Below are 13,985 nucleotides of genomic sequence, written 5' to 3'. Positions count from 1 at the left end.
GACTGGAATTTTTTTTTAATTTGGGAGGCATTTTGCCTAGGATTCTTCACCTTAGAGTGAGCAGGTATGGAGCTATCCATGAGATTGTGGTTTCCTCTCTTCAGGGCTGACTTCATGGATGTGTAACCTGTGCTGTTGCACAGGGTCTCGAGTTTAGAAGGGTCCTGCATGTGGGTTGGTCCTCTGCTGGCGTCTTGAAATTCTTAATAATTTTTGAACAAGAGACCCCACATTTCCATTTTGCACTGAGCTCCACAAATTGTGTAGCCTTTTCTGCCTCTGTTTCCATTGTCATGACACTGTGCCAGAATGAGGAGGGCTTTTTCCCCCCTCCCTCCTTCCTGCTCTCTCTCTTTCCACCTATACCCAGAGCCTCAGCTCTCCCCTTAAAAGTTCTCTCATTATGGAAAATGTTTGTGCTCTGTAGTTAGGGGATCACTGGCACAGTTGTTTCAGAAATCTTCAGTTACTTTCCCTGTTTTCCATCCCATTTCTTATTTCTGTCCTCTCTCATATGCACAGCTGGACCTCTCTCTAATGCACAGCTGACTCCCAGCTCCGCTGTAGTTCCCTGGTAGCATATAATGGGCAGTTGCTTTCTCTTCTCTATTTAGTCAGCTTTCTGTCTTCTAGAAAATATCCCTTGATGAATTCCTCCATACACCTTCATTTTCTCTGTTGTTAAATATTTTATTCCTTTTGTAATTCTGTGCTTTTTGTATCACTTATATTTCAGGATCAATGGGAAGCAAACACATAAACTTAGTCTACCATCTTGATTTTGAACAACTTGTTTCCTTCTCTTCGAAGTAAAGTGATTGGATGAGTCCATCTCTAAGGTCCCCATATCTAAAATTTGTTATTAAGTGTTATACAGCTGTAAAGTCCCAACCTAAACTTCGATTTATTCATTCTGGTACCTTATTTTCTCATTTAGCTCTTCCTTTTTATGTTCTTTGGTTCATACTTTTTTCCTGAGTTAAGTATATAAATGTACATGCCCTTTGACTTCACTGAAAACTGCTAAGGAGAACTTTAATAGTCAAAGTACAATCATAGGCTTTAATCGCCCTTTTATGTGACACAAGAAAGAATTGTATTAAAAATACAAAAAAGGGGCTTCCCTGGTGGCGCAGTGGTTGAGAGTCCGCCTGCCGATGCAGGGGACATGGGTTTATGCCCCGGTCCGGGAAGATCCCACATGCCGCGGAGCGGCTGGGCCCGTGAGCCATGGCCACTGAGCCTGTGCGTCCAGAGCCTGTGTTCCGCAACAGGAGAGGCCACAACAGTGAGAGGCCTGTGTACCACAAAAAAACAAACAAACAAATACAAAAAAGGTTGTATTTTTTAAATTGTGACATAGGTAGCGTTGAATACATTTTAGTGCTTTCCTTATCAAATGAAAACATAACCACATATTTATTGTATATATATATGCTTACAAATTGTCTTTTCTTATTGGTATATTAATTTTTAAATAATGATAACGTATAATATTGATCTGATGATTTATTGACTATAACATACAAAAATTGTATAATGTGAGCAATGATGAAAACATCACAAGTCTTATGACTTACATGGTGTTCATGTGTTAAATGTTGTTGACTGACTTTTATTGACTGAGTTACTAAATCTTAGCTAAATTTCATCTTGACTCTATGACTTTTATATCTCACGTACAATTTTATACCTTTACATACAATTTGAAAGATTTTGGGAAAAATAGTTGAATAAAATAACTGTGGTGATGGGATAATTTTACTATTCCAAAGAAAATTTATTGGAAGTTAAATCTAGAAAAGACTTAGAGATTATCTAGAGTCTAGTCCAGTCTTCTAGAAGAATGGTCTGGCTAACACAGCTGCTAGCCCACTGCTTAATGGGGTTAATTGCAGTAATCTGCCTGGCTAGTTAAGTGTCTTCTTCCTCCATTTCTGCTTGTGGTTTCTCCTTTACTCATTGCATGTTTGGCGAAGAGGACAACTTCCCACATGGAGGGCCACCTTTGGTGTAGGCTATACCAGATGTTCAACTGCCACTAATAAATAGATTTTGAGTTTCATTGACCTAATATAATAAGGTTAAATCCATGTTTCTGGGTAAATACCTTTTTCTAAAAAAAAAAAAAGTAGTGCTTAAATATTACATAGTTTATTACTGGAATTTGAAAAGTAAATTAGATCATTTAAAAAACAGTATTTTAAGGCTCTTTAAACTTAATTTTATTAATCATTATTATTTTAAGGAATTAATATTTAACTAATTTAGTTCTTAATATCTTAAAAGAATAAGCCAGTACCATGTATTTAGTACAAAACTTCAGCAGGGGCTGATATGTATTTAAATTAAGACCAATGATTTGGTTTTTGCTTTGACTTGTCACTTCTTAGAGGAGAAAATATATTTAAATGCTTAACTGTAAGATGACTTAGTGTGCCATCTTTCCTTGAGTAATTTATTTTAAGCTGCATTAGAGGATGTGGAAGCATAGTGGCTTATCCTTTCTAAGCATCTTCAGAGTCATTCAGTATAATTTTCTATGTGTAAAGAAATAGACGTTTTATTTCTTTTTGTATTAAAATCACTTGGGAGAGATACTTGTTAAAAATTCAGATTCCAGTGCTTGCCTCTAGACCTAACTGAACTAAAATTTCTGGAGCTTAGAAATCTACCTATTTTTGCTTAAAATTTGAGAATAACTGTTCTCCAGTAAAGAACCCTTTCAATGGGCTGGTGTTTTCTATATTTGCTGGTTCAGCAGACATTTAGTAACTGCTAAAGTTCTCAGTATTTTAATGCTGACTAGACAACTTAATTAGGTAGACAAAAGTTTGGAGGAGGATTTATCTGATTAGTGTGGGTGTAAAAACTCACCTGTAAATCTTCAAAATAAAATGATAGTCACATTTATGTGATTGATTAATGCCTTTAAATTATAGCAGCACACAGTCAGCTTGCTTGTCTTATAGTGTATTTTGCTTTGCTACTTTAAACACCGCTTCTGTCGTTATTGGAATACATTTTCCTTTTTTATTTGATTGCCTGTCTGACTTCCTTCTCAGACTAACAGCAATGATCACGCAGCCATGTCGGTAAGTAGATACAAGCTAAAGCTAGCATGCGAATTAGAAAATAATGAACTTTCTGCAGGCTTATTTTTCTCTGTATAGGTGTTTATGGTAAATTCTAATTGTTTTGGCAGTGTTCTTGTTACATTTGTAGTTTTATGGAAACCAAAGTTTGAAGATAATACTAGTAGTTTTGGTGAAGCAGTCAAGATTCTCTGGAACTTGATTGTGAAAGTTAATATCATGATGTGTCTGTGGTGAGGGCAGTGCTTTGGGAAAGCTCTTTGTGGTCACCTCATGCATGACAGGCCACACTTTGGAGATACTTTCCTTATCTGCAAATGAGTTCAATAAGAGTGTATAGCCTGTAGATTTTTGTGAGTGTTAAATGAGGTAGTATAACATGAAATGTTTAGAAAAGTGCCTGGCATAAAATAAACACTCAAAAAAAATTAGTTGTTATTATTACTTGTTTGTAAGACTATTTATGCTTTTCCTGAATGCTTTTTCTCTACAACACTTACCAAACTCTACTTCTAAAAATCCAACTCAGTGCATAACACAGTGTGGTTCATGACCCAATGCAAATGTTTCTTTTTCACTCTGAGCCTAGTATTGTTCTCCTGAATTGCCTTAGCTTCTACCCTTTTTTAATGGCTTCATCACATTTTGCTTTTTATTGTATTTGTTCATCCTTTCCACCTCCAATTATGAGCTCTTGACGGCCAAAATAAGAACTCAAATGTTGTTTAAGTATAGATATCGAAAATTATTCTTATTTTTAAAAAAATCTCATCTAGCATTTGAAATTTAAATGTTCCTAACCTATATTTTGTCCGTTTTGTTCTTATTTCTATTATCGAAGTTCAATTTTTGATTATTGTAATTGTCTTCTAATTAGTCTCTGCCAATAGTCTCTCTTTATTGCAGTTCATCCTACGTATCAAAGCCAGATAATCCTTTCCAAAGCACAGTTTAATCTTATTTTCTGTATTCAAAAACTTCAGGGTTTCTCACTTATCTACTGAATTAAGTAAAAATTCCACAGGCTAACAAATAAATGATCTCAGCCTCTTTCTGATACATTTCTGTCCATGATTCAACAAGGGCATTTAAAGTGGAAAGTTCACTGTGTCCTGGATCTAGCTTCAATTTTCTATCTTGTCTTCATTTATAACTGTAAAAATCATGGATCTCCTCCAAAAGACATCTTTAATGTTACCTCTTTCATGAAGCTTTTGCTAATTCTGTTTAACCATATGTTGATACTTTGTGCCACTTTCATGGTACTATTTATATTTTGTCTTGTACTATGGTTGTAGACTTGCCTTCTTTCTGCTATTGGAATTTAATCTGTTTATGTTAGGAACTATATCTACTCATCATTGTATCTTCTGTAGCACCTAAGCAGTGTGTTACATAGAGTAAGTGCTTGATAAGTATTTTTAAAAGTTAATATGAGAGAAATAGTGAAGAAATGGACTACTATAAAAGTCATTTTCTTTTTTTTTTTAATTTATTTATTTTTGACTGTTGGGTCTTCGTTGCTGTGTGCGGGCTTTTCTCTAGTTGTGGTGAACGGGGGCTACTCTTTGTTGTGGTGTGTGGACTTCTCATTGTGGTGACTTCTCTTGTTGTGGAGCACGGGCTCTAGGTGCATGGGCTTCAGTAGTTGTGGCGCACGGGCTTCAGTAGTTGTGGCTCTTGGGCTCTAGAGCGCAGGCTCAGTAGTTGTGGTGCACGGGCTTAGTTGCTCCGCGGCATGTGGGATCTTCCTGGACCAGGGCTCAAACCCGTGTCCCCTGCATTGGCAGGCGGATTCTTAACCACTGCGCTACCAGGGAAGCCCAAAAGTCATTTTCTTATATGTTTAAAAAGTGTGAAAAATATACTGCAGGGAGTTCCCTGGTGGCCTAGTGGTTAAGATTCTGGGCTTTCACTGCCGGGGCCCGGGTTCAGTCCCTGGTCGGGGAACTGAGATCCTGCAAGCTGTGCAGCGCACACAAGAAAAAAAAACGTACACTGCAAAAATCAGAATTTTTGAATCAAGAAATTTATTTGTCAAATATAGAATACTTTCTAGTTTTGAAGAGAAAGTTTGCAGTCTATTATTTACAGACAGTAATTTAGAAAATGTCAGTATGAGTGTGATTTAGTAAAGATGTTATCAGTACTGATTAGAAATATTTGAAAGAATAATATAATTCATATCACAACTCTCTAGATGCAATTATAAATTTTGAAGAGTGATTAAAATAAAATAAAAGAACCTACGGCACCAAAATAACTTGCAAATTGCCAACACTGAGGACAAACACTTTGACTCACGGAAGAGACAGACCCTCATGCTTTCACTTGACCTTTTTGCTTATTAAATGAATGTAGTAGTTGTTAAGTACTTATTAAGCATGCTAACAGGTTTCCTGCAGATAGACCATATGCATATTCAAAATGCAGAAGTGAAAGTAACCCTGCCATCCAGAAAAAACCCTCAAATTGTTTCTTGTCCTGTGTTTAAGAAGGAGGGATAGATTTTGGGATCAATTTTAGATAAATATTCATGAGAAATTTAGAAAGATTTGGCACTTGAATGTCCAGTGTTTTGAAAAAATTACTTATATGAGATAATTCTTTCTGTGGTGATAAATGAGGTATTTCTGTGACACATTTTGACATTCATTTCCATACATTTATAATAAGTTACTTCCAAGTACACAGAAATCAACAAGAGCAAACCATTGACAGTATATCAGTACATTGGAGAGAGAGAACTTTGCGAGAAAATGTAAATGAAAAAGTTGAAAACAGTCAAAGCCCACTATTAGAAATAGAATTTATATTTTTTTCTTAAGCTTTTTCATAATGTAATAAAACAGTTAAGTTATTTTCACTGCTGGAAGTTAATTGTAAAAAAAAAAGAATCTTGCTTTTTAGCTGAAAATGAACATACTTGAATTTTATAACTTTAATCCTTTTAGGTATTAAGTTGCTGTCTCTATTAGCTAAATGCTGACTAATCTTGGTGAGAAATTTAATTTCATAAGTTTGTAAGTCTTATGTGTGTATGTAGCATAGCATACTTAAATATTTCCCTGCTGTCAAAGGTCGTAGAAAACGGTATTTTGAATTGCTCTTAATCAGGGCATAGTTGGAAGAAGTAGTAGTAATAGAAGGCTTTTAGAAGGAAACAGCATGGGAGTTTTAGTAGGAAGCCAGTGGACTAGGAGAGAATTACAAGAACGACCTGTAACAGAACAGGGACATATAAACGGAAATAAGTAAAGTGGACTCTGGGACTTCCCTGGTGCTCCAGTGGGTAAGACTGCACTTCCAGTTCAGGGGGCCTGGGTTTGATTCCTGGTCAGGGAACTAGATTCTGCATGCTGCAACTAAGAGTTCGCATGCCGCAACAAAGAGTCCACATGCTGCAACTAAGAGTGCGCATGCAGCAACTAAGACCCTGCGGAGCCTAAATAAATAAATATTTTAAAATAATAATAATAAAAAATAAAGTGGACTCTTCCCAGCCTATACAAATACACACAGTATTAGTACATACATGCGTGTGCACACTTACAAATACCCTAAAACTTTACTCTTTAACGGCTGTAGATGAAATAAACTACACCATTGATGCATGCTTTATGAGCAAAGGATCATTTTGAACAGGAAGATTCAGTATTAAAAACAAATGAAAATGTACCACTATCAGTTTCACTACCAGGTGGCAGCAGAGAATTCATGTTTAGAAAGTTACTTGAATTTTTGCAGATAGGAATAAGTTCTAGGAATGCAAATGTTATCTTTCCCTTTAACCTGTGTTACACAATAGCAAGAAAAAAATAGAAGATAGTTCTCTCCCCGCCACACCCTCGCTCCCCCCCCCCCCCCCCCCCCCCCCCCGCGTTAAATAGGCAAAAGTCGAGATGGGGGAGGAAAAGAGACTAAAATATGTGGATAAGAGATTGTTTGAGTTGGAATTTATGTTTTATTGCAAGCAGATGAAGATAGCGAAAAGGAGGTCAGATCCCCTGGAGAAAAAGAAAGGAGATGGTAGGGAAAGATGTTGGAGTCAGAAGTTTCCTGTGCAAGCCAGGGTCTGGTGAGGCTAGAGAGCCCCTACTTTTTTTTTTCTTCCCTGTACGGAACAGACAGGAATGGATAAGGGTGAGGATAGAGCTGATGGGAGAGGTAGAACTGCTTTGGTGAATTCATATTTACGGAATGTTTGCAGGTCAGGTAGAGAAGACAAAATGCAACAGGCCAAGATGCTGATACATACTCATAAAAAGCTTATGCAAGATACTGTAATACAAAAAGTAAAGAGATTAGACTTTGCAGAGTAAAGTCCCAACAAAAGTGCATGTTTAGATGAATATTGCACATAGGGGAGGAATTCAGAAGATAAGCAACAACATTTTAATCACTTCATTTTCTTTCATTCAGGAGACTTTAAGCCTGGTAGGGAAGCTGTCATGTTTTAAATCTTTCTACCTCTTATGGAAATTGGTGTGGTAGATGGTAGCATTGAGATTTAAAGCCTTTGTCTGTTTGGAAACAAGAGGGGGGCAGTTGACCTACTTATTTTTCACTCTCAGGGTATTGTTGAATGTCATTTGCAAGATTGTCTTTAGAAAAAAAAAGGTAAGTAGGTAACTTACCTTGTTTGCTCCCTCCTCCTGAAACTGAGCAGGGCCTTGTGAGGCTCCCGGGCATGGAGGCCTCTTTTTTTGTCCCCCATTTCTTGTAGGCAAGACGCCAGCCTCCATGACCCTGCCAGAGTTCCAAAGGGCGGACTTGAACAGTTGCTAATCAAGGGAGGAGCAGCCAAGAAACCACCTGAGGCCAGATTAAAGGGACCACAGATGCTCCTCAAGATTAGGAGACCACCTGAGACCCTGCACACACCCTAGTCTTGTCAGCAACCCCACCCTTCGGAAGCATTGTTATAAAACTCCTTATCAAATCCTCCTGGGTTGGGACACAGTTTTTCAAGGCAGGAGACTGCTGTGTCCCCCTTTGCCTGGCAAAATATTCATATAAAGCTATCCTTTTCTCCTTCACCCAAAACTCTGTCTTCGAGATTTGGTCCAGCACCGGTGTACAGAGAAGCTGAGCTTTCGGCATCACTCCTTTGTATGAGTTTTGTTTTGTTTTAATATGTATCCTCCCCTCACATGATACATTTCCCTGAGTCTTTTTAAACTCCTAGCCCGGGTACCCCCTCAACTGGAAGTGACTCTAACAGTATTTACCCCAGCCACATTCCCACAATCTAGGATTTAGCCCAGTGAAGTTACGTGTTCAAAAAGCCCTTAACATTCTGGATGAGTATACCCAAAACCTTTGAAAATTCCCAAATATGAGAATACTGCTGTACCATGTAATTTCTTTCAGAAATGGTATAAAACATAATTGAAAACTGTAGACTTTAGCGAGAGTTACTTTATCCATGTCAGCTAACAGAAGACAGCAAAGCCACATTGACTTGGGGAGGTTGGGACTTTGACTGCATTCAGTCTGAGTGGTTCCTCCCTGCCCAATACCTGTTTCACAGAGCAAGTAATTCAAATGTGTGCCTCAGCAAATGAAGCCCTACTTGTACTGGATTCTCAGAGTCATTCTTAAAAGGTTGAAACCTAAACATAAATCCTTGAATGACAAAGACCTGCTCTGTGCTGTTTATATATACATGGCTATGTTTGTAATATATCAGCCACCTCTTGGCTTGGGTGACATTTGTCCATTTTACTAATGATCATGTGGAAATGAAACTGTGTAACTTCAGGTTGGGACTTGAACCCACGGGCCAGGACTTGAACCTGGCCAAAACCCAGATTGGGACTTGAACCCAGGGTCTTTTAACTGAGATCACATGCCTGGTCTTAGGACTTAATGAGGCTCAGGCTCTTGATGTCTCGTCGTAGAAAGAATTCAGTGAGCGACAAAGTGATAGGTAGGAAGTGATTTATTAGAGAGAAACACACTCCACAGACAGAGTGTGGGCCATCTCAGAAGGTAAGAAAGGTACCAGGGTATGGGGGTTGTCAGTTTTTATAGAGGTGGGTAATTTCATAGGCTAATGAGTGGGAAGAGTATTCCAGCTATTTGGGGGAAGGGGTGGGGATTTCTAGGAATTGGGCTACCACCCACTTTTTGACCCTTATGGTAGGCCTTGGAACTGTCATGGCGCCTGTGGGTGTGTCAATTAGGTTGCTTATGTGTTACAGTGAGCTATACTGAGGCTCAAGGTCTAGTAGAAGTCGACTGGTCCACCATCTTGGACCTAGTTGGCTCTAATCAGTTTATGTCGTGTCCTTGGGCTCTGTCATTCTTTTAAAGGTTGTGCCCTGCCCCCTTCCCTCCTGTTTCAGAAATAATCTATGTTGTCTAACCTGTTAGTGATTCTGACAACTTCTTTGTAAATTTTAAGTCATACTGGGGTTGTGAAATAGTACATTTTAATGATTATATTAGCCCTAATACTCTAAGCTGGGTTCTTATGTAAAAAAATGAGGCTATGACTCTGCTATCACAGAGATGTTGCTTTGATAACAGTTCCTGGGATACTTCGGCTTTTCAGTCAATTCTTGTGGCTTGACCATAGTATTCAGTCACCATGTGGAAACTTCTCTTGTATTTCTTACATTTGCCAAGTGAGAAAGTTATAGGGTCTTGATATTTTATTGCTTCCCTACTTAAACATGTACCGAATTGCCCAATTTGCTGTTATCAAGTAGATTTAAGAGGTAGGAAAAATCTGTCAGTTCCTACATAGTACAAACTAGCTCCCTCTTTGTGCTATTTCGGACAAGAGTACATGCAGCTTTTACCGTTTTATCCAGATTTCTGGTATAATCAGTAGCTTCAAAACCTTGACCTCGTCTAGACTTTCACTGCTCTACTTGTCCTTGCATTCTCTTTCTGCCTTTTAAAGTTAGGAGGAGTTTGAAGATGTCATGGGACTGCCATGACAGCAACAATGATACTTGCAGAAAGCTAAAAATCTGGGTGTTACATGTCATCAAAGGCCACATTCAAAAGACTGTTTAAAAAAAAGAAAAAGGCCACCAAAGTTTGATGAGACCTATGGTTGGGATAAGGAAGCTGGGATAAGGCATGAAATAGAAATGTGCCATATATTACAAGTGACCTGAAGTTTTCCAAGTTTGGGGAATTTTTTTTCCAACCTTGCGATACTTCTGTTTTATTTAATCCGTGTGTGTGTGTGTGTGTGTGTGTGTGTGTGTGTGTCCGTGTCCGTGTCCCGAGAGCAAGCCTTTATGTTATGTCTTGTATCCTTATGATTGAGAATTGTTTAGAGGAGAAAAGCCTCAGACGGGAAAAAGGGAATTCATAATTGACTATGGGAATTGTGGTTAACTGATGTGATACCCAGTTCTCTGGGAGCTAGAGCTACTTAGATGAGGACAGAGAGGGTATGAGAGGAATAGAGAGGTGTAAAGGAGGTACTTTAGAGAATGTTAGGGGTGTTAGAATAAGTATATTTTGATAGACCTATGAATTTTGGGGGCATAATCTCAAAACTGTGTCTTCAAGATAGTGTTAAAGTTATTATTAAAACTCACTAAAGGAATTCATCTTGATATTTAAACCTTTATAACTCATCTATTCTGTAGTATTGGGAATCAGAGAAATTTCAGTTTTATGTAGAGTGTTCAGCCAGAAAATAGTTTAAAATGTAACTTACTAGGTAAAGGAATCTTTGTGCATTTGTGAAATCACCTTGGAGAAATTTTCATGTTTTAGGAATTTTTTTCCTGATTTAATAACATTCTTTACATTTGAGTAAATGTAGTTTCATATAGTAAAATTTAAATTAGTGATTCTTATGTAAAAGAGAAAGAAGAAGAATAGATTTCTTAAATTAAAATGTCTACTTTTCAACTAGGCATCATTTTTCAATTAAGAATTTATTTCTGATTTTAATGTTTACTCCATATTTGATGAAAGACTTCACTCTTTTGGACTATGTGTTTTAAAAGGCTAAAAATTGTAGCTCTTTAGGAGACTGACCAATTCATCAAAATACTTCCTTTCGTCTTTTGTCTTCCCTCTGAAAAGGCTATTTCATGGTCTCATAACTGAAATTCATGAAGCAAACTGAGAGGCAGTAAGTTTGAATAATATAGCAGTATTTTACTATTTTTATTTAAATAACTTTAAAAATTAATAACAACTTTAAAAAGCCACATAGAATCAGAATTAATAAATTTTCTTATCAATGTTAGATTTAATATTCAAATTGACCATGATTTTATTTTCCAGTTTTTCCTGACAAGAGTTACATAACCTTTTAAAACAAAACCTGTTATCAATTTAAAGATTAATAAATACAGCACATAATATTTCTGAGTCTTTATTTTTTTAACTTAAATAAAAAGTAGGTTTTTGTGCCAAGTTGATCTTTTGTGGGGGTATAAATAAAGGAAAGTGGATTCTCCGGGGATCATTAAGGAAAGTAGACCAACGCAGAAAGAATGGTTGTGATTTCAAGAGTACATTTTTATGTTAAATGTATTTGAGAGAATGAAAGCAGCATTGAAAAATGCTTTCAAATAAGTACTATTGAAATCAAACCTTCCTTCTTTATTAGGCCTTTGAAATAAGAGAATGGTGAGACAGAAATGAAAACTTCAAATGAAAATTTAAATGTGTCGAATTAGTTTTTAAGTATTCTACATTTCTCCTACTATTATATGAGAGTAGATCTATCAAAACATTACTTTGAAACCAAAACAGTTTTGAGCTATAATCTAATAAAATGTGTTGTATTTTTGTTACCATGTCATTTTACGACGTTTCAAAGGAAGCAGAGTATCTTTAGCCTAATCTATAATAGTAAATTATTTTGAAAATTTGGCTTGACATACAAACAGATGTGTTTTCTTGATTCCTTTTAAACTGAGGGTTGGTGGTTTGTGGTTTATTGTTCCTGTGATTGGCATTAAAAGCTTTATTTCACAGCTTGCAGTGAGGGACTATTGGGTAAAGAGTGTCTGTGTTCCACAAACTAAATTCAAAAAGTGTCAATCAAGGTCTCACATAGGTTACTTAGAGAATGAGTTTTCTTACTGATTTCACCGAATGTCACCTCATGCTGTCTTTGATTGGCACAGCCTGGCAGGGAGGATGGATGAATCTGTCACCGACTGGTTAATTGTGTTGCTGGTCTCAGTCTGACATTAGGTCTTTGACTCTTAAGTGGCTCAATACAAAACAAATTAGCAGATTGTAGTCATATTTCTCATTCTATATGCTTTGACTTTGTTGAATGCAGTCCATAAATCATATTGACTGACACACAAGTAAATGATGAAAGCTGCTTTTGAGACATGGATCTAGAAAGCAGCACTGTGAAGGTGCCATGGAAGGATGCATATGGTTGACCCTTTGGGAATTTCCTAGGAGCCAAATGTCTCTTTACCACAATTGTTCTTAGAAGAAAAGCTTTTGAGTAATGCAAAAAGGATCTAATATGTCAGCAGATTCTCTTTTACAAGTTCCTTTGAAATATAAGAAGTTTGTCCAAGGGTTTTCTCTCTTTACAAGTTGTTTTTCAGCAAAATGTTAGATCAGGGTAAAAAAGTAGTTACCTTTAAAAGTTTGGCAGGTGTTTTTACTTATTTACTGAAATTTATGTTGTTAAAGAGGAGAATGTTAATAATAGTTGCAATTAATTTTTCAGATGAGGACAGCAGAAATTTCTAGGTGCTTGATATTAAATGTGCTGTGTTTTCTCAGTCACTTCACTTAATTATTTTGGCTTTGTTGTAATGTTAAAAACCAGAGCATCTCTAATGAAAACAGCTAGTTTTTAAAGATAGTTGTAAAAGTACTTAGATTATTTTTGTTCTAGAAGGTGATGCAGTATTAAAAGGATCAACAATAATAGCAAAATAGTGTTCAGAAAGGGGTGTTTTGGTTATACAAAAGTGTACCAAGGGCTACAGGCATCAAAAATGAATTGCCAGGGATGTTTTTGGAATGTGCGAGTTTCTGGAACATTAAAATTTTCTGTCTCAAAATAAGTAATAGATAAAATTTAAGAATACTTGTTCACATTATAATCAGGAAGTAGACATTTTAAAAAGTATAATCTTATAGAATATAACTTTAAATATTTAAAGGATTTGAACCTTTGATATTAATTTTGAGCTATAAAAAAGGAAGAATTTTTCATTTGAATATTTTACAGATATTTTAAACTTCTATCTTTGAGAACAATAAGCCTGTATTTAATATGCATAATCAAAGGAAATTTTATATTAAGATTTTATTATTACATGTATTATTTAAACAAAAAGCTAAACGCTTTTTAGCGTGTGTGTGCGTGTGTGTGTGCGTGTGCATGCGCACACACATATGTTTTCATTACCTATATCCACCAAATTTATGGAATAGCCTGAACTTTTGTACTAGTACCATCATTTTGGCTCCAGTACTATTGCTACATAGTCATTTGTAGCATCTGAACCTGTGTTAAAATTTAAAGATCACCTTAAAATAATACTACTAACATTATGCAATGTGTTTATGAAATGAATGTAATAATAATTGTTTTGGCAATTTATTAATCTGCTTTTGCAGTTAGTACATTATAGTGGCAACATAAGTAGGACATGGAGCTGATTTGATGGAGAAGTACATTAAACTAAAATGCACTAGTTGTTCCATTTGGTCAAAATGACATTTCCATTAACTATTCTCAAGCCTATTACATTGTAATTAAATTACATGCCATTGATTTCTTCTTTTTCTGTCTCCCTCCTGCCCCTCATTCATATTGATATTATTCTGCTTGGGGAATGGAGCTGCATGTCTCCTAGACTAATTCCTCTTGGGTTTGGGGGGTCTTGAAGCATGCTGGGTTTTGCATTGTTTGTTACATTC

At 36.4% G+C, this 13,985-nt stretch overlaps 1 protein-coding gene across 7 annotated transcripts in view; it reads left to right on the top strand.

Moving 5' to 3' along the window:
* The window catches only part of EXOC6 (exocyst complex component 6), a 197,750-nt gene that overhangs the window by 129,284 nt on the left and 54,481 nt on the right, over positions 1-13,985 (top strand). For 5 of the 7 annotated variants that reach the window (XR_013824316.1, XR_013824317.1, XM_079900349.1 and 2 more), the window contains exon 19: positions 3,066-3,095. The exons of the other annotated variants lie outside the window; for them this stretch is intronic. Coding sequence is in view for 3 of the 5 variants with exons in the window: in XM_079900349.1 (XP_079756475.1) it covers positions 3,066-3,095 (30 nt within the window). In the remaining 2 variants the exon portion in view is untranslated. The remainder of the gene's footprint in view (positions 1-3,065; positions 3,096-13,985) is intronic. 7 annotated transcript variants of the gene reach the window in all.

This window comes from Stenella coeruleoalba, assembly GCF_951394435.1.
Source record: "Stenella coeruleoalba genome assembly, chromosome: 16".
Lineage (NCBI taxonomy): Eukaryota > Metazoa > Chordata > Mammalia > Artiodactyla > Delphinidae > Stenella > Stenella coeruleoalba.
The sequence above is the reverse complement of the archived record's forward strand: the minus strand, read 5'-3'. Positions and strand labels throughout refer to the sequence as shown.